Source organism: Pollicipes pollicipes, unplaced genomic scaffold (genome assembly GCF_011947565.3).
Source record: "Pollicipes pollicipes isolate AB1234 unplaced genomic scaffold, Ppol_2.1 Scaffold_4295;HRSCAF=5057_pilon_pilon_pilon, whole genome shotgun sequence".
NCBI classification, from domain to species: Eukaryota; Metazoa; Arthropoda; class Thecostraca; order Pollicipedomorpha; family Pollicipedidae; genus Pollicipes; species Pollicipes pollicipes.
Window position 1 is genome coordinate 33,661,658 of NW_023596461.1, and position 20,886 is coordinate 33,682,543.

At 57.4% G+C, this 20,886-nt stretch overlaps 3 protein-coding genes across 6 annotated transcripts in view; 2 read left to right on the forward strand and 1 right to left on the reverse strand.

Annotated features, from left to right (window-relative positions):
• The window catches only part of LOC119097456 (titin-like), a 94,242-nt gene extending 86,769 nt beyond the window's left edge, over positions 1-7,473 (forward strand). Inside the window, exons 6-13 of the mRNA XM_037220487.1 lie at positions 113-189; positions 842-969; positions 1,060-1,247; positions 1,830-2,261; positions 2,569-2,689; positions 2,899-5,090; positions 5,135-5,870; positions 6,703-7,473. Coding sequence (XP_037076382.1) covers positions 113-189; positions 842-969; positions 1,060-1,247; positions 1,830-2,261; positions 2,569-2,689; positions 2,899-5,090; positions 5,135-5,870; positions 6,703-6,893 — 4,065 coding nt within the window. The 3' untranslated portion in view covers positions 6,894-7,473. The remainder of the gene's footprint in view (positions 1-112; positions 190-841; positions 970-1,059; positions 1,248-1,829; positions 2,262-2,568; positions 2,690-2,898; positions 5,091-5,134; positions 5,871-6,702) is intronic.
• Positions 7,226-15,439, reverse strand: LOC119097457 (RCC1 domain-containing protein 1). The gene is made up of 7 exons (XM_037220488.1): positions 14,704-15,439; positions 10,174-10,339; positions 9,739-9,868; positions 9,250-9,362; positions 8,664-8,834; positions 7,972-8,042; positions 7,226-7,282 (listed from the first exon to the last, which is right to left on the reverse strand). Exons 1-7 carry the CDS (start codon positions 14,719-14,721, stop codon positions 7,226-7,228), a joined length of 726 nt encoding a protein of 241 aa, XP_037076383.1. The 5' UTR covers positions 14,722-15,439.
• A 402-nt stretch (positions 15,440-15,841) lies between these two features.
• LOC119097028 (tRNA N(3)-methylcytidine methyltransferase METTL2-like) lies at positions 15,842-20,838 on the forward strand. 4 transcript variants are annotated; one of them, XM_037220043.1, is made up of 8 exons: positions 15,847-15,943; positions 17,620-17,754; positions 18,034-18,186; positions 18,471-18,552; positions 18,926-19,113; positions 19,738-19,851; positions 20,218-20,390; positions 20,648-20,838. In XM_037220043.1, exons 1-8 carry the CDS (start codon positions 15,888-15,890, stop codon positions 20,794-20,796), a joined length of 1,050 nt encoding a protein of 349 aa, XP_037075938.1. In that variant the 5' UTR covers positions 15,847-15,887; the 3' UTR covers positions 20,797-20,838. The 4 variants fall into 4 exon arrangements, with proteins under 4 accessions (XP_037075940.1, XP_037075938.1, XP_037075937.1 ...); XM_037220045.1 differs by having other exon boundaries at positions 15,842-15,858; positions 20,218-20,780; XM_037220042.1 differs by having other exon boundaries at positions 20,218-20,780.
• Positions 20,839-20,886: the final 48 nt, after the last annotated feature.

Below are 20,886 nucleotides of genomic sequence, written 5' to 3' on the forward strand. Positions count from 1 at the left end.
ATCCAGCATATCTTGCAATGGCGCGGCGACTCCAGTCTGACCCGCGTTCGGCTGTGCGTTTCAGGCCGGCGGCGTGGTGGCGCTGCTGCTGCTGGCGGCGGTCGCCGCGCAGACAACGGAGCCGTACTCATCGGAGCCCATCGAGTCGCGCATCGTGCGCAAGGTGCTCGATAACGGCACGATCGTCGAGTACGAGTACCTCTACTACTGACTACGAGGACGAGCCCACCGCCAACACGCTCGACTTCGAAGACAACTTCGCCGAGGAGGTGGTCACGGAGGCAGCGACGGAGCCTCCCACGACGACCACGACCACGACGACCACCACCACCACCACGACGGAGGCGCCGACCACGACAACTGAGGAGCCGACCACGCGGCGCTCGCGGCGCCCGCCGCTGCGTGAGGTCATTGACAACGAGGTGACAGAGCGCACGCCGGGGGGGATCAGCGTGGGTCGCGTCGGCCGTCGGCTGACGGGTGGGCGCGGCACGAACCGCCGGCGGGGACGGCCCAGTTTATCCTTCACCGCCGCCCCCCACTGAGGAGCCCACCACCACCGAGGCGCCCACCACGACAACCACCACCACCACGACCACGACCGCTGCGCCCACCACTGCCTCCGGGACGAGCAGCGGAATTTTAGATGACTATTACGATTATCCCTACTCAGAATATTACGACTACCCCTACTTTGATGAGGAGGAAGTTGAGGCCAGCGCCGTGGCGGGTGAAAAACCGTCTAGGTGTCCCACGACCAGTCTGTCCTGCCGGCCGAGTCGGATGCCGCTGAGACGACCACGGTCGGAGCCGTCACCGAGTCCACCACTCCTGCGGACAGCGGCGCCACCGAGACCTCCGACACCTCCAGGCTGTTCCCTGGGGGAGCGGTCGACAGGAGCGGCGAGGCTAGTCTGTTCCCGGTCGGCCTGCCGGCCGCCGAGCCAGATGTCACGACCAATCCCACTGGTCTGTTCCCTGGTGGTTCCGACGCCACCACCGCTAGCTCCAATGACTTGTTCCCAGCCCGCCCCGCTGACCTGTTCCCCTCTGTCCGAGGCCGTGATCGCGAGGCCACGTCAACTGCCTCGAGTCGGGACGAGGAGCCGGCTTCAACTGTGCCTATCTTCGACAACGAGGTCACATCCACCGCTCGCAGCAGCACGGAAGACGCTCTCTTCTCCATCTCTTCCAACGACTTGCCGGTCACGACGGTTTCCAGTACAGAGGAGGAGTCGATTCCGGCGGTGAGCATTCGCGGAGAGGAGGTGGCCCCCGCTCTCCCCATACGCCCGGCGTCTCGCGGTCGCCTGTCGCGCCCGAGCCGACCCCCGTCTATCCCGGCCGTCTCTGTCCGTCCGGCCGCGCGCCGCCTCGCAACAACATCGAGGCGAGCGTCCTGGGAACATTCTCGGTCGGCCTGTCGACGAGTCCGAGCTCGAGCTCCAGCCCGAGCTTGGGTTCGAGCTGGAAGAGGAGAAGGCCCAGCTGGAAGAGACGACGACAACGACAACCACCCACCACCACGCCGGCCCCGTCGGGTCGGGGACGCGGTCGGGTCCGTGGGCCGTGGGCGTGGTCGTGGTCGCACGTCCCCGTCGCCGCTGCCGAGCAGCCCGCTCCGGCACGCACACCCACACGGTCCCGTGGCAGGTCCCGTCCCGCGCCGGCGCCGACGTCGGCGCCGACGCCGCAGTTCGCTCGCGCGGTAACCGCATTCCGCACGCCTGCTCCCGAGACGCTGCCGGAGCTGGAGGGATCCGGTCATACTGAGCAACGCGCGCCAGGGTCGCGTGCTGGGCCGTAGGCGTGGTGGCCCGAGACGCCAGTCGGTCGCCGAGCCGGCTGAGGTGATCGCCGTCGCGGAAGAGCGTCTGCCGCCGCGCACGCGCTTCCCGCCGCGCGGACCCGCGGTCGCGCAGGCGGAGCCGCAGTTCGACGAGACCACTACGGAGTTCAACACGCCGGTGACGACCGAGTTCAACACGCCGGTGACGACCGAGTTCGCCGACGAGTTCGCTACGGACATCGCCTTGGGAGAACTGGGCCAAGATGCGCCGTTTGAGGACGAGGCGACCACCACGACGGAGGCTACGGCTCAGACGGAGCGGGACCAGTTCCTCTTCCTCGGAGAGGAACAACGGACCGGGTCTGCGTCCGGGTTGGAGACAGACTTGTTTGACGCCACGACGTTAACGCCGGAGCCCACAACAGAGGCCGGCTTCTTCGAGGCGTTCACGCGGGCCGAACAGGCCCAGAAGGTCGACTTCTCCGGGCTGCGGGCCGCGACCTCCTGACCAGATCATCGAGCTGACGCCTGAGCCGCCCCTCCCCACCGAGGCCGAGACGACCACGACGACCACCACCACCACCACGGAGGCGCCGGAGGAGGAGACGCGACGCCCGGGCCGGCCGCGCGGCCGCGGCGGTCTGAGAGCGGGCCGCCGCCTGCCGGCCAGCCTCCGGCGCGGCGGCCAGCAGGACGTCGAGTCCAAGCCCGTCGTCTCTAGGCCGCCGTCGATCCGCACTCGCCGGCCGCCGCGCCCAGGACGCCGGCCGGCCCCGGAGCCGGAGGTTGTGGAGGAGGAAGTCGCCGAGGAGCAGGTCTCGGAGGACGCTGCCGCGCCGGAACCGGCGGAGGAGGAGGAGGTCGCGGCTCCCGCGCGTCGGCCGCGCATCAGGCCCGGAGGCCTGTCCCGACGCCCGCGCCCCAGCATCTCTCGCCTGGGCGGCCTGCGCGGGTCGCCGCGGCCGCGGCAGGAGGCCCGCAGTCGAGGAGCCGGAGGAGGTCACCGAGCCCGAGCAGGCGCCCGAGCAAGCGCCCGAGCCCACGGCCGCGCCCGTCGCCGAGACGCCCGAGACGGAGGCACCATCACGCAGGCGTGGCCCCTCGGGGAGATCGCGTCCGCGCCGTCCACGGCCCGGCGGACGGCCCTCTCGGGCGACGCGGGCGACCCACGGCCGAGCCGGAGCCCGCGGCTGAGGCGCAGAACGAGATCGAGGACGAGGTGCCGCAGGCGCAGCCGGAGCGCGCGCCTGAGGAGGCAGCGCCGGTCGAGGTCGAGGTCGAGGAGGCTCCCGCCCCTGCACCGAAGCGCGGACGGCCTGGTCGCCTGGGGCCTGGGCGCAGGGGACGTCGTCCGGGCGGCCTCCGCGGTCGAGGCGGCCGTAGGCGCCGGCCGGGAGCCGCTGCTGAAGAACCGGTCGAGGAAGAGGTCAAGGCGGAAACCGAGATCGAGCCTGCGGCCGAGGCCACCGTCCTGGACGTCCCGCAGGAGGTTCCCCAGGAGGAGATCGTCACCGAAGCGACGGTGGTGCCGACCAGGCGCGGCCGTCCCGGGCGCCTCGGGCGTCCTGCGCGCCCGGGGCTGCGGCCGCGAGGTCGACCCGGGCTGAGGAGACCTGGCCGTCTGCCGCTGCCCTTGGCCAGGCAGCCGGCCGCGGAGGAGCCCGAGGCCGAGACGCCCGCCGAGGAGGTCGCCGAGGAGGCCGCTGAGGAGGTGCAGCAGGCTCTCGAGGAGGCCGTCCCTGAGGAGCCCTCGTCTGTGGTGGAAGAGGAAGAGCAAAACGAAGTGGAAGAGCCCGTGAGGGGACGGGGTCGCCGTTTCCGAGGCCGAGGCGCGCTGGGCCGCCGTGGGAACAGAGCCCCACCCCGCGCGTCCTCAGCAGGGCGGAGGTCTCGAAAGAGGACCCAGGCAACGACAGCGGCGCCCGAGGTGCGCGAGGAAGAAACCGAGGAGTCCAACGCCGTGGAGGATGAGCCGGCGCCGTCGAGGAGACGCGGTCGCGGCGGCTTCCGGCCCCGCTTCTCGCGCGGTCAGGCTGACCCCGTCGTAGGCAGCAACGCTATCACCGGCCGCGGGCGTCGGCCGTCCCGACGTCGCGGTGGCTCGCGCAGGGGACAGGCCGCTGCACCGGAGGTTGTCGAGGTCACCACAACCACCACCACCACTCCAATCCCCGAGGTCAGCACTGAGGCAGACATCGAAGTTGCGGAAGAGCAGGTCATCACGGACGCGGCGATTGAGGACATTGGCTCGCTCGAGAACGCAATCCCCGAGGAGAGCGGTACAGAGGGCAGCGCAGACTTCGCTTCATTCACGGAGGGGATTTTCGAGGGTGACGCAACGACAGCTGCTGGACTCGAGCAGGACGCTGAGGTCACCGAGACTGACGCGACCGTGAGCGCCGAGACGCCGGCCGAAGAACCAACCACCATCGAGGCGATCGCAGACGAGAGGATTACCACAGAGTTCATTCCTGAAGAGCCGACGACTCCTGAGCCTTCCATTCGTGGGAGACTGAGGGGAGGGAGGCGCGGTCGCAGACTGGGACGACCCGGTCGCAGGCGCATTTCCCCCAATGCCGTCCAAGCACCCGTGGCTGAGGTGGCTGATGAAACGGAAAGTTCACCGGTTCGGCCAATCAGGACGAGAGGTCGTCCCTCTCTGCGTGGTCGACCCACTCGGCCTGAGCCCCAAGAGGCTGAAGAAGTCGCCGTCGACGAAGCTCCTGTCGGAAGACCTAGGGGCAGAGGGCGTCCCCTTCTGCCAGCCCGCATTGTTGCTACCGAGGCCGAGGAAATAGCCGAGGAGGAATCACCAGTTGAGCGTCCGAGGTCCAGGGGCGCCTCCACCATTCGCCGCCGGATAAATGTCCGTAGGCCAGCAGTCGCTGGGGAAGAGACCAGCAGGGTGAGCCGGCCCCGCGGCCGGGGCCGTCGTCCGCTGCGACCAGCTGCGATCGAAACCCCCGAGGTCATCAGCGAGCCCGAGGTTGCCGACGAACCCGAGGTCACCACTGAAGACGAGGCCCCCGAGGAGACGCCGAGGGTCAGAAGCCGACCTTTGCTGCCCTCGCGCCGGGCATCTCCAGAGCCCGAGAGCGCCACTGAACAACAGGAGCAACAGGAGGCCCCAGTGGGTCGGCCGCGCGGCAGAGAACGACGGCCATTCCTGGGCCTGCGACCTGGGGCCAGGAGGCGTGGATTTCTCGGCCTCGCCTCACCGGGGCGGACGCAGCCACCCGCAGTAGAGGAACCGGCGGACGAGCCGGAGGAGGAGCAGCCCGTGGAGGAGCAGCCCGTGGAGGAGCAGCCCGTGGAGGAGCAGCCCGTGGAGGAGCAGCGGCCGAGGAGCAGCCCGTGGAGGATACCAAGAGTGCCGATGAGGCCCGGCCGTCACTGACGGGGCCAGGCTCCCGCCAGCTGCGGTTCCGCACGCGAGGCGAGGCATCGCTGCCCAACAGGAGTTTGCCGCCAGTGATCGGCGGCCGCAGCGTCCTGAGTCGGCCCGGCGGCGGGCGCCGCCGGCGCCCGCTCTTCGCCCGCCCGCCGGCCGCGGAGGTGCCCGTCGAAGAGGAGCTCGAGCTGACCCCGCAGACGGAGATCCGGCAGCTGACCGCGGAGAGCGAGCCGACGCCGGAGCTGCCCGCCGAACAGGAACGCCCCGAGGCACCGGTGGAGAACGAGCCCGCCCTCGAGGAGCCGGGCGCGGAGGAGAGCCCGGCGCCGGCCGACGAGGCCACTACCCTGCCGCCCTTGTTCCGGCGCCCGTTCAGCGGTGGTCGGCAGCGGGGCACTGGGCGGCGCGGCTTCGTGCCGGGCACGCGGCGCCGCGGCAGCCGGCCGGGCGGCGAGCGGCGCATCACCTCACTGCTCGCGCGCTCCGACTCGCCAGTGCAGGCCATCCTGCTGCCTACGGTGCCGCCGCCGGCCTCCACCGAACCAGTCCCGACCGAGGAGGTCCCCGCGGAGGAGGTTCCTGTGGAGGAGACCGTGGCTTTTGAAGATGCGGCCGCTGTCGAAGGAGGCGCCGCCGAAGAGAGCGCTGTCACCGAAGAGGAGCAGGAGCTGCTGTTGGTAGTCGAGGGTGAGAGAGTAGAGCAGCTGGAGGACGCGGTGGAGGGGTCTGGAGCGGCGATGGAAGGTAATTGGTTTACTTACCCCTGCTTTTACATTAATATGCTTATATAAAGTTTAGTGAATAGTGTCTGGTTGAAGCCGGATTACTGGTTTCGGTGGCTTGTTAGCCTGGTGGCAAAGCTTTAATTACTCGTTATATGGCTTCGATCTCCGTGAAATAAGATAAGCTTTGCCTGCTTTGGTTTCACATCCGCATAGAATAGCGACTTGTATGTGGATGCTGTGGGCTAGACAGCAGACAAACCAGAGGCGAAGTGTACAGTGTCCACCAATGCAATACGCACCGCCATTCAGTCCTTGGGCTAAAACACACAGTTTTGATGACTTCACCACCTCTGATGGCTTGCTATAGCGGGAACCCTAAGCAATACCGGAAGCGTGCTGAGACAAGACGCTTTCGATGGTGAAAGCTCTCAGAGTTTCGAACACTGGGCCATCGCATCCCCCCCGTCAGTCTCAGACTGTCCGAATTACAGTAATGACAGTAAAAGGCCGAATACTACACTGTGAACACATTTGCTTCTGGTTTGACTGCCGCAGGTGGCATTGTTGGTGGCATTATTGGAGGCTTGTGCTCGCCGGTCACGGCTGGTGAATGGAACTGGGTGATGGGTGCCCGTACAGGCCGCACGGAACGCGTCTCACTCCACCCCCGGAGGTGGCAGCTGACCGAGCGAGGCGCGACCGTGCTGGGCTTGACCCGACCCCACAGGACGTACGGCCGGCGGCAGCAGCACACGCGCCCCTCTGCAGACCGTGACCGACCGCCCGTGTTTCAGACGAGCAGCAGGGAGAGTCTCCGGTGGTGGTGGAGGCGGCGCCGGCGGCGGAGGAGCCGGCGGCGGAGGAGCCGGCGGCGGAGGAGCCCGCGCCGCGACCGCGGTCGAGGGCCTTCCGCCCCAGCCGGGCCGGTCGCATCGGCCGGCCGTCGCTCTTCGAGAAGCTGCAGGGCCGGCCCGCCCGGCCGTAAGCGCGTGACCCCAGACGAGGTCGCGGCAGAGCGACCCCACCGGAGCCGCTGACGGCGCCCCGGGGGTGGGAGGGGAGGGGGGCTGCTCGCGGCGGCCGCGAGACGTCAGGCACAGCGGTATCGACCGCACGCCCGCTGGAGTGTCAGCCCGGTCCGAGGACAGGATGGAGGAGAGTCGAGGCGAGCGGCGAGTGGTCGGGTGACAAATCAAAGATGGCCGCCGCCCACGGCGGCCCCGGCACGGCGTCGGGGCGCCATCGTGTTCATCCCCGAAACATCATCCGTGTATGTTTACGTGCGTGGGTGCGTGTGTTGAGCGTCGTCCCCTAGCGCTAGAGGCGCGTGGCTGTAACTGTACGTTCGGCGTGAGCTCGAGCTGCAGAGTGAGACTGTCCGATGACCCGCGCTTCCAGCGCCGGCTGTCAGGCGTGCAACATAGTTCCAAGCAGTACTGAAGTGAGCGTGGCAGCGACATCTTGTGTAATTCAGTGCCATTTTGACATGATCATTGACGTGTGAGCGAGATCGGTGCATCTGAGAGGCATGGTATTCGATGACAATACATAAATGTCGCACAAAAGCCATCCGTATCTTCCAAGCTGAAGCGAGCGGCTTTGCCGGGAGCATGTAGGCGCAGTCTCCTACGACTGTGCGACAAAGGTTCGAGACAATACGCCTGCAAATGCCGTAGACAAAGAACACGAGCATTTGTCAGTGTATCCTGCCCGGAATAAGGCGAACAACCGCGTAGCAGCACACCGTGTGGACAAAATGCTTCGATATTCACAACCGTATGCAACATCAACAGTTCACGCGTAACAGCGGTATCACGAGAGGGCGCATCGCGTTGTCCGCATGTGAAACTCAGCGCCGAGTACAGACCGACGCCGAATCGCTCAAAACCGCTCCAACTTCACGGTCTCTGGTGACGACACCGTGGCTGACCTCCAGCACACCTCGGGCGCCGCGCCTGCCGTCCTCACGGCGGCGGCGCCGGCTCCACCAGCAAGGCGGAGCTCCAGCCGCCGGCGGCCAGCCGTACCACCCGGCCGGACGGCACCGACAGCCGGTGCGGCGCCGCCCGCGCCCGCCGCGGCCCCGCCAGCTGGCCGTAGGCGTTCCAGCCCCAGCCGAGTACGGCGCCGTCGTCTGTCAGCACGCGCGCCGCATCAGCTCGGCCGGAGGTCGGCCGCACACGCGACAGGGAGTAGGCGTCTCCCGCGCCGGCTCTGCCGCCACCGGACGCGCCAATCCGCCGGGACCCGTGCGACGGATTAGGCCTGGGCGCGGCTTCTGGGGCAGCGGTTCCGGCGGGGATGGTGCCGCCGTTGTCAAGGCTCACGCGAGGGAATGCAGGAGTCACTGCTGGGAAATCGGATTGCGCGCGGGCTTTAGGCCGGCTGAGACCTCATAACGTCAGTCTACAATTAAAATTGGTGGACTTGTGGAACTATGCAGGTTGAGTATGGTTTCGGTGCGTTTCGGTGCTGACGTAACGCCAGATGGTTAGACACAGGTAAAACAACAACAACAAAAACGAAAGTTAATCTCGGCCGCACATACAATCCATCCACAGCTGAAAGAAAATATTGTAAAAATGTTTCGACAACTAAATAGCTAGCTGATAACAACTGAAGCATTCCCTATCATCACGCGGTTAATCTCCACTAAAAAACATCGTACACATTTCACATGCAACCGAGCAGACTTAGGGCATACCGTGCCCAACAGGCCATCTCTGGGAGAGTTCTGCGCGTGCGCATGACCTACCGAGTAGGGCCAGGGTGTGGCGTGTGCCGCACGCCACCTGGCGCACGTTTTTGTCAACAGGCAGCGCCTCTACCAGCGTCGGCTCGGGCGCCACATTGACGTCGTCGCCCAGGCCCAGCTGGTTGGACTCGTTCCAGCCCCAGGTGTAGACGTCCCCAGAGGTGGAGACGGCTGAGGCGCGAGCCACGGCGGTGTCACAACACAGCAGCCGTGCGTTATCGCCTGGTGTTTAGGGCAGCACCACCGCAGCCCAGCTGCGGCTGATATCCGGACCCAAGCGGTTTACGCGCGCTGTCATTGAAACTGCCTCCTAAACCAGCCTGACTGAGCACTTCGCAGGGACGGGCCCAGGACCAGAGTCCTTGCTAAGCATAGGTGAGTGTGCAGATGCTAGTCCGAGCACTATCATAAAGCGATTGCCGCTCAACGGACAGAGACCCTCAAGGACGTCGCGAATGACAATCGCCCTCTCACAAAAAAACGGAACCACGTCGGCCAAATCCCCATCGTTCGTCGATGGGCTGGAGACCTCCGACCAGGACCCCACAAGCCGCCCGGAGCTGCCGGGCGAGCCTCGTGGACCCACCTGCGGTGTGCCAGCCGCCAGCGGCCACCTGTTGGATGGGCAGCCCGTCAAGAGCTTGGACCAGCTGCGGCGTCTCGGCCGCGTCCAGGCCGCCCGAGCCCAGCTGTCCCCGGCTGAGGAGACGCGTCAGGCTGTCGGTGAGGAGGAGACGGCACTCTGGCCGTGTCGGGGCAGTCATTTTGTTCAGCAAGCTTTTGACTGTTCACTGCTTAAGACGTCACATGCTCTGACTTCATGACGGGACACAAAAACGTCACACGTGGCCGCTGAGATACGCGGATGCTCACAAGCAACAAAGAACTGCGAACAGCAAACCGTGACCTGGCGCAGGAACGCAACCTCAAAACGACCATTGTCGCGTGCCATGTGGCACAACGCTTCATAAGTGTTAGCCGCGTCCGCAAATCTTGCTCACTAATACCTTACTTGGCACTAGCAGGCCTGGCGGCCGTACCCACGCCTAGAGCCCACCGCGGTCCTCCGACGCACCTGCCGCAGCCGTACGTGTACACGCGCCCAGAGCGGGTCAGCAGCACCACGTGCTCGCGGCCGCACGAGACCAGCACCACGTGCTCGCCGGCGGGCGTGGGCACGGCGTCCAGACTCAACAGGTGGCCATCTGCGGCAGCCGTACAAGCCACTGCCCGACTCGGACGTGTAGGAGGTGAAGACGGGACAGCCCTGCTGAGTCGGCCTCGGCTGCGTAAGACTTGGGCTAACGTTCTTATGTTGAAATAACGTATCAATCACGTCAGACTTTGATATACTAGTACATCTAACATCAACTAAATACTTCCTTTATTGGCATTACTCTTTTGGATATCACATGAAATACATTACGAGCAGTTCAATATAAAATGGACCGAACATTGGCGTGCATCACCTCGTTCTGATGTGTCGCCTCATGACTGGCGCATGCCTCACCGGAGTCGCACGCTGCCAGCGTCTGTCGGCCGACGCTCACGTGAGAGGCGCGGCCAGACTTCTCCTGGTCGGAGGACTGCAGACACAGGCGGCGCCAGCTCTTGCTGAAGAGCAGCACCGAGCCGTCTCGGTACAGTGCCAACAGGCGGTCCTCCGCCGCCGAGAGCTGCAGGGGGAGAACATTCATGCTCGGGCCACCAAACAAAGCAGTCGACAGCAAATATATTAAACATCAGCGACAGATCCACGAGAATGTCACGTGATCGCGGAAGACAGGTAGTTTAAACGAAGCCAAAAAAGGGTCACAATATATCCTAGAATGACAAATGACCATCAGTTATGTCTTAGATGACAATGTTTAACGAAAAGCTGTACAGGGGCCGTGTCAAGAATGCACTTTTTTGTCTCACAAACAGTTGTTAGGGCGAAAACTTCGTGCCATTGGGATTGAGGGCAAACGTTTTAAGTGGTAAACTCCTGCAAATTTTTACACTCCTAACAGAACGCGAAAGTGTGCTCAACGTTAAACGAAGAAGCTGCCTTCTAACATGGAGTGTCTTTACCCATTATAACCAACACTGTCCACAGGAAACAAGCCCATTAGTCAAGATGCATGCTGCCTGCCACTATCTGCCTGCTTCCAACCCCGGCATCAGCGCCGATTGTCTTTGACGGGAAATGGATTGCGCCGCCTCATCTGGCTCCTGCAACGGCATTTGATGTCATCATCGAAATCGGCGGCCTCTTCAGAATTACCCGCTTGCTTCGAAAGTCCACTGCCGGTTTATGGTGTACTTTCTCGGTCTCGGTTTCCACACCAGCTAAGTACCAGAACAGAGTACAGAGGAAATGTTATGAAACGATGCGAAGACAGGCAGAGAAGTGTTCACGCGATGTATCATTGCCAAAACACGGTCTTCCACTTATCGGCTTACAGCCATCTGAGAATGACATAACGTATCACGCACATACGTTAGTTCCGTCCCCCCTGATATGATAGCATCATGTGCCATAGCAAATCTCAGTTGACCTACACACATCCGCCGCAACCCCCTACAACGGCGAAAGGTGGTTCGCTCATCACACGCATGGTGAAAAGGACACCGGTTTGTAACTGCGTTAAGGCTTTTCGGAGGTTATCACAAAGCATTTTACTCTTCGCGCCCTCCAGAAGCAGCGCCGGGACGACGTCGAACTTCATTGCATCAGCTTGGCCAGATAGGCCACTCTCAGGCTCACTGCCGGGCATTTTAAGCCACGTGGCGTCCATAACTAAAGACGTTGAGACGACCTCAGAGACCAAGCTCATCACGTAACTTCGGTGGATAAAAGCGTCAAAGGTGGTACTTCACATGTAATTTAGATCAGCTGCCAACGATGCGTTCATAATACAACCAGAGTCGCGATCTTCCGGATCGGTGGCATCTATGAGCACAACAGATCGGGGCTCAGGGGGTTCGGCGACTCATTCACCACCTGGCACGGGCGTACATCCGGCATCGGGCATCGCTGTGGTGATGGCAGCCTCCAGAGCGCTCTGCTGGAATGAGGACGCTTAATCCTACGCCGGATTTTCGTTCCTGGCTCTGTCCATCTTTAGACTGGCCGTGTGCTTACAATGTACCGGATGCCTTTAAGGCAGCACAGCGCGCTCAAATATCACGAACTCTGTAACCAAATCTTCCTCAATTAAATTTAAGTCATCAGTCGAGCAAAGTATCTCATTAAAGAGCCAGCTTCTCCTGCTCGCGCAAAGGCTCCCCATTCGGGTGCATTTCCTGCTCCTGCCCCACATGCGTGCCGTGCAGATTTCTGCAATGGTCTAAGCTGCCTCTTAACGGTCACTAACAGCTGCATCTACAGCGCTGACATGTTCTCTCCATAACTTGTGATTTGTGCGCTTCGCCGTTATTGCTTCAAACTTTCACTTACGGGAATGACATACTGAAAACTGATACAACGTCACTTCTTTCAGTATAACGTCACGACACAGATGTCCAGGCGCATTATACACGGATGGCCAAACAACAAATGCTTCGTACCCCTCGGTATACACAAGAGGTTCCCGCCTGCTTCGCTGCGCCAGGATGCGACGTTGTTGGCGTCTGCAGCTCCGTCGCAACGCCGCAACATTGGCTGGTGTCTCAACAAAATGAGGCGGATCTCGGTTAAACTACGCACTAAGTCCGAGTATTCCTCAAAAGGGAAAGGCAAATATCTAATTTGCTCCGAACACCTGCAAAGGTGAACCTAATTCCTGCGAAATCGCCCAGTTTGTAGTTAAAGTCGCATTGCTCGCGAGCCCTGTGGCTCACGCGCCCACATCCCCGGACTTGGTTCCCGAGTCAACATTTGTAAGGGCCGTACTAAACTAATGAACCACTCGGAAACCGTGCCCGTGCAGTGCTGTTCCACGCACTCGGCCCATCGGACATACACAATTTACTTGCGGTTTCCGCTTGTCTGATTGCGCGAAACGCTGCCGTCGTTGGCGTCGGTATAGCACCGTCTCTAACCACCTAACCACCACAGCGTGTCCAACTTCATTTTTGAAGATTCCAGTGCCCGCGTCAGCTGGCGGCCCCGCGCGCGTGAGCACGCTAACATTCGTCTAGCATTCTAACGAACACAATTTGCATTGATGTTCGAGCTTTGCGACATGTTTTCGGTGGCTCAGACCTTGCAACCATTGTTTCTGCTACAGATACGAGAACTGCGCCTGCTCTATACCACAACACATCCTCCCATCGCGCGCCGACGTCGACGCCGGCATTAAGCGACGAGAGTCTACATCAGGTTATGTCACAAGCTCGCAACCACCGTAAGCGCAAACTTCACGGCAGCCGCACAGCTGTCTGTGCTGTAAGTTTGGCTCCAGACATGCGGAAAGACAAACGGGCGGCTCGACGTAGGCTCGAAAATGAGGAAATCAGATGTTCCGGAACATGCCATGGTACGTAGCGTATCATCGGTCAGTGACCTGCGTGTAAGTCTCCCCTCCCCCCCCCCCCCCCCCCCCGACAACACAACGCCAACGGGGATAGCACAATCGTCCTGCCTTTTCACGCCATGTCCCCGTCTCTTCCGCTCCAGCCAAGTGCGCCTGTCCTTCCACCTCCCTACCTTTTCGGCTTCAGCTAAGCGCGCTTGTCCTGCTACCTCCCCACCCCTAACTCACCTGCCAAGCACGCCTGTCCTGCCCCTTCCCCCCTCCCCCCCCCCCCCCCCCCCCCACCTCCTCCGCTCCAGCCCAGCACGCCTGTCCCACATCCCCGTCTCTTTTGTTCCAGCCACGTACGTCTGACCCGTCACCTCGCCATCATTTCCACCTCTTCCACTCCAGCCAAACACGCCTGACCCGTCACCTCGCCACCTCTCCCACTCCAGCCAACCGCGCCCGACCCGTCACCTCGCCACCTCTTCCACTCCAGCCAAACACGCCTGACCCGTCACCTCTCCCACTCCAGCCCACCGCGCCTGACTCGTCACCTCGCCACCTCTTCAGCTCCAGCCAACCACGCCTGCTCGTCAGTGGCGGTCCGCGGAACAGCAGGCACGCGACTAGATTCCGGCTGAGCAGGCATGACAGGCCAGCCACACACATTATCTAAGTACTCTGGGGTCAGAAGTTGCAATTGGGTCCAAGGCTAGCACCACGTTTTTTACTAGTTTTTAGCATGGCATGCCTGGTGAGGACTTCATGGGGTTTCTCTCTCTGTCAGCTGTATAATGTATGAAAATAGCAAAGTGTGTCATGGATTGAGTTGCCTAACTTGAAGCAAATTTTTAAGGGGTTTTGCATCAATTGTTCTGCACATTAGTAGTGCACTTTTTCAGGCTTTTGTCAGAATATTTTTTTGCAGACCCAATGACATGGTGCTCTCACTCACATCACTTATTCCATAATGGAATGCCCCACTGCAGTACTGTATAATGGAATCCAGTCCAAAATAAAGAATTTTCATTCTGCCTGCTGTTTCTATCAATTACACCCTTGGAACAAAGAAAGTATAGTTCACTATGAACTAAAAAAATTGTGATCAAAAGTATCAAATGTGAACAGGTTGCATGCCATATAGGTTTAACCCAGCTCACAGTTGCAAAGGAAAACCCCTTACCATTACTGGATCTTCATTCTTGAACTCTTCAGGTGGTGGAATTTCACTGTCATTCTTCTTGATTTGTCCTGATTTTAAAAATTGTGACGGGAATCCACTTTATATGAACAACTGCCATCAAGATCATTCCAGATAGATGGATATGATGTACAAAAACAATACCATAATAAAGGCATTCCAGTAAACAATAAATGGCACCAACATTGTGATAACACTTTTAGTATTGTACCCATTTATACCCAGTTAAAAATTTACACATCTTTAGTATCCTACAAAACAAGGCTATTACATGGCTGGAAAACTGTAGTAGAACAAGAGATAAATGGTGACAGTTTACTGATTTCAACTTATATTGTCACAACTCAATAACATTTTTGCACAATACAAAACACAAAAGTCACATATTATTTACCTTGTGTATGATAGACATACACTGAGTCCCAACATACAGCAAAACTGGACTTGCTGTCAACTCCACAAGCTATTCTAACCCATGATGTTTTGTATCCATCATCTGAACTATCAAGCTGGTGCAAGCCATTAAAACCACAGCCATATAATTCATTTGAAGCATCTTGCTGGTCTTGCTGAAAATCCATGATCTGCCAAATACCCAGAGCATGGCAGCATGCATGAGGAGCAGCGATACAGCATCAATAGAAATCATATGCACTACTGTTTGAAGATAATCTTGTCCTCAACATATCTGATCATAATCTGACCCTTTTGGCAGGTGTAATAAATGCCAGGCCACATAGATGCAGAAGAATATGCCTATCTGGATGTCACAAGTTTTAAATCTCCTGGGAAGCATCTCTGGCCCCCTGCTGTATGAATGCCTACAAAAATTAGAAGAGTGTCAGAGTTAAAACAGTCATAAGCATGACCATTCTGGTGAACATTGGTGGTGTATGAGCACACTATGTGGCAGTGGTGGCAAGATGTGGAGCTGGCCAAGGCTGGGTTTAGATTACAAACATCGCTCATCTGCAATTCCACACTCCCGAAGCGACAAAAAACGAAGTGACTTTCTTGTGAGACACAGGATCTATAAACACGACACGGCCAGCACCGGCCTATCCATTTTAAGTGGGTGATAAGCAGGGAGTTGATACCAATATTTCAGAATATAAAACCCATTACGACATGATATATTCTAACCTCGCAATTACAGCCCATTCATTAAAACCACTCGCTGTGCAAGATCCGTGTCAGCTGCGCCAGACACGAATTACAAAAATCCCTGCCATATTACCAAAATCCTTTGTAAAGGCTGGTGCGGTCCATTTGATCGCAGACTGGACTTTTTGAGTTCTTATCAAACGACATCTTTTGACCATAAACATCAGGATTTAAGCTTCAGAAAATATGAAAACTACGCCAATTTCATTGTTGCATCAAGTTGTCTATTGAATATGAACTTGACACCGCCCTAAGAATTCCAAATATAAATTTATTTAAGAAATGTACGAGAAAACTATTGCCATGTTTAGTGACATATATGACGGGAATAGCTTGTTTCCGCCGCACTACTTTTACTAAGGCTGAACTCGGGGCTATTTAACAGGTTACCTGGCGGGCTCTAGTCAGCCCGGGATGCGGTATGGGGTTGGTCTGCACCGAATTATACGATTCGGGGCCCCCTTGTGGAGGTACGATGATACATATCAAGCCATTGAGTCCATGGCTACCAAAAGGGGAATTTAGTAATGTTAATTCAAGCGTGATGAAGATCATGTGATGGTTTGTGAGAGCATGTTTCGCTTGCATGGCGGTCACTAATTTTGATTGAAAAAGTTTAGGGCTGTTGTCAAATTTTTGTGGTTTCGTGGTTGGTGGTGTATGCGATTCCAAGCAAAAGAAGTGAGAATGTCAATAAAAGTTCAGCTTTAATCTATAATTGAAGAAAAATGTAGGGTGAAATTGGAAAGGATATTTATCTTAACATCCATGATTCAGCATACTGTCCCTTTTCAAATCCAGTACACGATTATGACAGAATGATATTATCAATATTCTGATGCTTTGGGTTCACAACTTTGATGCATGACTATGCATCCATGACTCGGGCATTGTTGTGGCCATGCCATGCACAATGTGCAATGACAATTTTTTTTTGTGCTGAGAATTGTATCAACAATTGCCTTTGATTCAGCATAACCTAGCCTTACTGCACTCTTTTTCTACACCTGTCTCTTCCCCTACTCTTACCATTACTCCTACTTTCATCCTTACCCTACCCCACAGCATGGATTTGTTTTTAGCATTGAATATTTACACTAGTGCATTTGGTTTTCCCCTTTGGACATTAACACTAGGATGAAACCTATTGGGTGGTTAAATTTGACAAACTCAGGTGCAGTTGGGGTCAGTCTGACATGAGCCGGATCTCAAAACTAAGAGCTGGATATGCCAAATTCACAGCTCTGCTAGTGAGGGCACCATGGCTCTATTTGAACTAATTTGTGTTCAGTTTATGGCCACTTTGTCTTGATTTTCATGTCAAATAGGGTTTAACTTGGTCAGGGTCCGAAGTCCCCTAAGACCTCCCCCCCCCCCCACACACACTTATGGCTGTAATCTAGGTATTCTTGTAATGAGAATGGTCACTTGTGTTCATATCAGGTTGGTGACAAAATGACTTTGGATGAACAAAACCAACAAACTCTTCAGCATTATTTTCATTGGAATGCACAATCTGTTAAGAACTACAATATGTGGCATGTTCCTCAAGGCATGAGATAACTAACATTCTTTTAGGCTTTCAGCCCTATGTGACCTTAGAGGTCAAGATAAGGAATTTGTTGATATTCTTGTAACTGAAGGATTAAAAATGAGCATCAAAATCTACTTCATAAAGCTTATGCATAAATTTCCAGCATAAAAGTGCTTTGGCTTGTCCTTGATCTGACTTTCAGGCCTAGCATGCCAGTGGAATTATTGTAAGCCTGGATTCAGTTGTGGAATTACCTAATGAACTGTACTTAAGTTGTATGACTTTGTATAGCTCTCCATTGTTGCATCAGCTTGAAATATTCCTGAGAAGTCACATTCACCAACAACCTTGACCTGGTTTTTGCCTGCTGCAAGTAAGTGACCTTTTAGCTAATGTGTTTGGAAATATTTGTTAACATGTCTCAGCAAGTTTGGTTGTTGCCAAACATAAGTACTGATTTCATTTTTCCAATGATAACCACATCTGAATTTTTGTTCAAATATTAGTGTAGTCCAAATGCTGGGGTTTAGTGCAGATGGTGAGTTTGGGTTGCTTGTCTCACATCACATGAGGGCTCCAAGTGCAGTTATGTGCCTTGCTTCCATTTTTCAGATCGAAGATATTGCCAGATTGTGGTTGCAGTCAATCCCTGCACTGTACAAAAGTGGTGATGGCAGATGATAAGCGACCACAGTTTGGAAACAGGACACTCAAAGATGCTGATGATGTCTTCAAACATAATGCTTGGTGAGTGGTATGCAGACATTTGCTCTTGCTGTGATGTTTGGTGCTGTGGGCAGATATATGAAGAAGCATGTCTCCACAATCATTTGATGTCTGAGTTTCCCCTTCAACAACTTTGATAACTCATAGCATATATTTTCACAGTAAAAACATACAGGACAGTCTTTGGGTTCACAACTATGTAAGCACAATAGAAATTACATCCAGCAATCAGCAGTTTTGTTGAAAGTATAACTTGTGTCATGCATGATTTCATTTATGTTGACAACTGCCTTTAAACAGGGATAATGTGGAATGGGATGAAGAACAGCAAGAAGAGGCCCAGAGAAAGATTGATGAAAATGCCAGTGTGAAGGCTGAACCAGACAAGGTACAGCAGCTGGTCGAATCTCCGAATGTCTTCTGGGATGCATTCTACGACCAGCACGATAACAAGTCAGTAAGCTTCCATCATCGCAGACTTAACTGTGATGCAATTTTGGTTTATCATCTTACAGCAGGCTGTAAGACGATGATGCGAGATGATAGTACCAACATATCCATGTTTTAAAAGCAAATAGCATCACGCATCGCCCGTTCACATTAAAGCCCTTGCGGGTGCTCAGCTAAAGACATGCCGTGTTGAAATGCGGAAAAGGGGATCACGAGCGAGAGGCACTACGATCCAGATCTCAAGTGCCTGCACGTGCACACGTTGAACTGGGTCTACGTCTCGGTAGGTTCTTTAAGGACCGAAATTGGCTGTTTACCGAGTTCCCTGAGCTCGGCGAGAAGAACAGTTCCGAAGACTCAGCACCTCAGGTAAAGTTGGCCTCCGTGTCTCCCGTTTCGTTGGATTCATGCGAAAATTCGTACCCCTATTTCTTCGCGATATCTTTGTAGTGGCCTGCAACACACGAGAGGTGGTCGGCGGGGTTGGATTAATGGTTCACCCGTGCTCTCATGTTGCTGTTCCATGCGTGTTTTTCTACCTGTAGCTGTTAAACCTGCACGGGATGTTGGCTTTTACCACGCATTGGAACCACGATCTCGTGCGCGACCACCTTCGCTCCGGATTTCCCCAGTCATGGACCAGAAAAGTATATCAAGACGATACCACACGTCCTTTCACGGATTTCACCCAGTGGTGAGCTCACGCGCTGCGGACGGTGACACCGTGCTGTGACGTCACCAGAAGTCGGGGGCACCGTACCCGGGCTGTGACGCCCTGCGGCGCGTCTGGGAGGTGGGCTGCGGCGTCGGCAACACCATCTTCCCGCTGCTGGAGACCAACGCGGACCGCCGCCTGTTCGTCTACGGCAGCGACTTCTCCGAGTCGGCCGTGCGCATTGTGCGGCAGGCGCCGCAATTCGACCCGGACCGGTGGGTAGCCCTGACCCGGACCGGTGGGTGGCCCTGACCCGGACCGGTGGGTGGCCCTGGCCCGGACCAGTGGGTGACCCTGACCCGGACCGGTGGGTGACCCTGACCCGGACCGGTGGGTGGCCCTGACCCGGACCGGTGGGTGGCCCTGACCCGGACCGGTGGGTGACCCTGACCCGGACCAGTGGGTGGCCCTGACCCGGACCGGTGGGTGACGCCGACCAGCGGGTGGCCACTGACCCGGACCGGTGGGTGGCGCCGACCGGCGGGTGGCCACTGACCCGGGCTAGTGGCTGAACGCGCGGCCTGCCCCGCTGTATGCGGACGTGCACGGTCTTCATGCTCAGAAGTAAAAGCCAGCCTGCGTCTTCAGAAACGCGACACTGGTGATCAGCAGCGGGAGCGCTAGAACCCCTGGTCGCAGGGTTTGACTGGCCTCGTCCGGTCCCGCCTCCCGGTAGCTTACAGTCTCCGTGATTGTGCTGCGCTCGCCTGGTGTGGGTAACCCACAGGTCAGACGTTGACCGCGGCTATTGTCTGTACGCCGCGCAAGTGCGACTAGGGCGGCGGGCAGTGTCCGCGCCAACCCGTGTGCTGGAGGCGACCTGTACGCACTGCTGGCAGGTGTCACGCGTTCGTGATGGACGTCACCGATGAGGCGGCCTCAGTGCCGTTCCCCGAGGCCAGTCTGGACATCATCGTGCTGATCTTCGTGCTGTCGGCGTTGCACCCGTCTCAGTGAGTAGGGACGGCACAAGGATCGGCGCCGGAGATGAATTCGAAGTTGTCTTGTGGCAGTCATGATCACAAGCTGCATGCGCGTACCTTCTCTTGGGTTTCGGCATATGAGAAATGACATGAAGTAAAATCGGTTTTGTGGAATGCCTTGTTTGGAACGCTTTGTCAGAGGCTTTGCATCCCACATTTTGTCTGCTTAAAAGTTGCAGTATATTGTACGAAATGCTAGCCGCGGTAACTGTAATCGACACTTTGTAAAAATGATGGTATTGAACGAAGTCATGATCCACGGTTGACCTACGCGGTGGCCGAACGGTGATATCAGGCGACATGCTGCCACCTATTGACCGCGCCTATAACCTGCAGTCACGAGTTGGTCGCTAGGCGGCTGGCGCGCTACCTGCGGCCGGGAGGCACGATCCTACTCCGCGACTACGGTCGCTATGACATGGCACAACTGCGCTTCAAGCCAGGCCGCTGCCTGCAGGACAACCTGTACGCCCGCGGCGACGGCACCCTGGTCTACTTCTTCACACAAGGTGAGCGCGTGAAGCAGGTAAGAACTTTTGAGGCAAACCTGATAATGGTCAATATGGCAATGCCGGGCCCGGTATGTAATAGCGTGAAAGATCAAGTCGTAAGCTGTTGCCGCGGATGCTGCAGTTGTTTACTGAGTCCAGGATCGACTCGTGTTCCTCGACTCGGAGCCGTGCCGTTCACGCGGAGTGAAGTTTAGAGCCGTCCTGACCCTGTCGCGCGCTGGTGACCGGTCCTCTCTCGGTCTTCCCTCCGCCAGAGGAGCTGCGGGGACTGTTCCTCGGCGCCGGCCTAGAGGAGGTGCAGAACCACGTGGACCGGCGCCTGCAGGTCAACAGGGGCCGCCAGCTCAAGATGTATCGCGTCTGGAACCAGTGCAAATACCGCAAGCCGGCGGACACCTCGTGACGCCGCCAGGCGTACCCAAATACAGTGTATATCCGTGTCGCACGCCGTGTATGTCGGGGTGATCAGGGAGTGAGCGGCGACTACAGGCGA

What these genes read in the sequence shown, in the direction of transcription:
- LOC119097028 (XM_037220042.1), top strand. Translation starts at nt 15,888, where the DNA reads ATGCGGTATGGGGTTGGTCTGCACCGAATTATACGATTCGGGGCCCCC. An exon ending in TTCGGGGCCCCCTTGTGGAG is followed by an intron (nt 15,944 to 17,619) that starts GTACGATGATAC and finishes TCCATTTTTCAG; the next exon opens with ATCGAAGATATTGCCAGATT. An exon ending in TACGACCAGCACGATAACAA is followed by an intron (nt 18,187 to 18,470) that starts GTCAGTAAGCTT and finishes ACGTCTCGGTAG; the next exon opens with GTTCTTTAAGGACCGAAATT.
- LOC119097457 (XM_037220488.1), bottom strand. An exon ending in CCACACCCTGGCCCTACTCG is followed by an intron (nt 8,043 to 8,663) that starts GTAGGTCATGCG and finishes GCGTGCTGACAG; the next exon opens with ACGACGGCGCCGTACTCGGC. An exon ending in GGCCGCGGCGGGCGCGGGCG is followed by an intron (nt 7,283 to 7,971) that starts GCGCCGCACCGG and finishes GTCATCGGACAG; the next exon opens with TCTCACTCTGCAGCTCGAGC.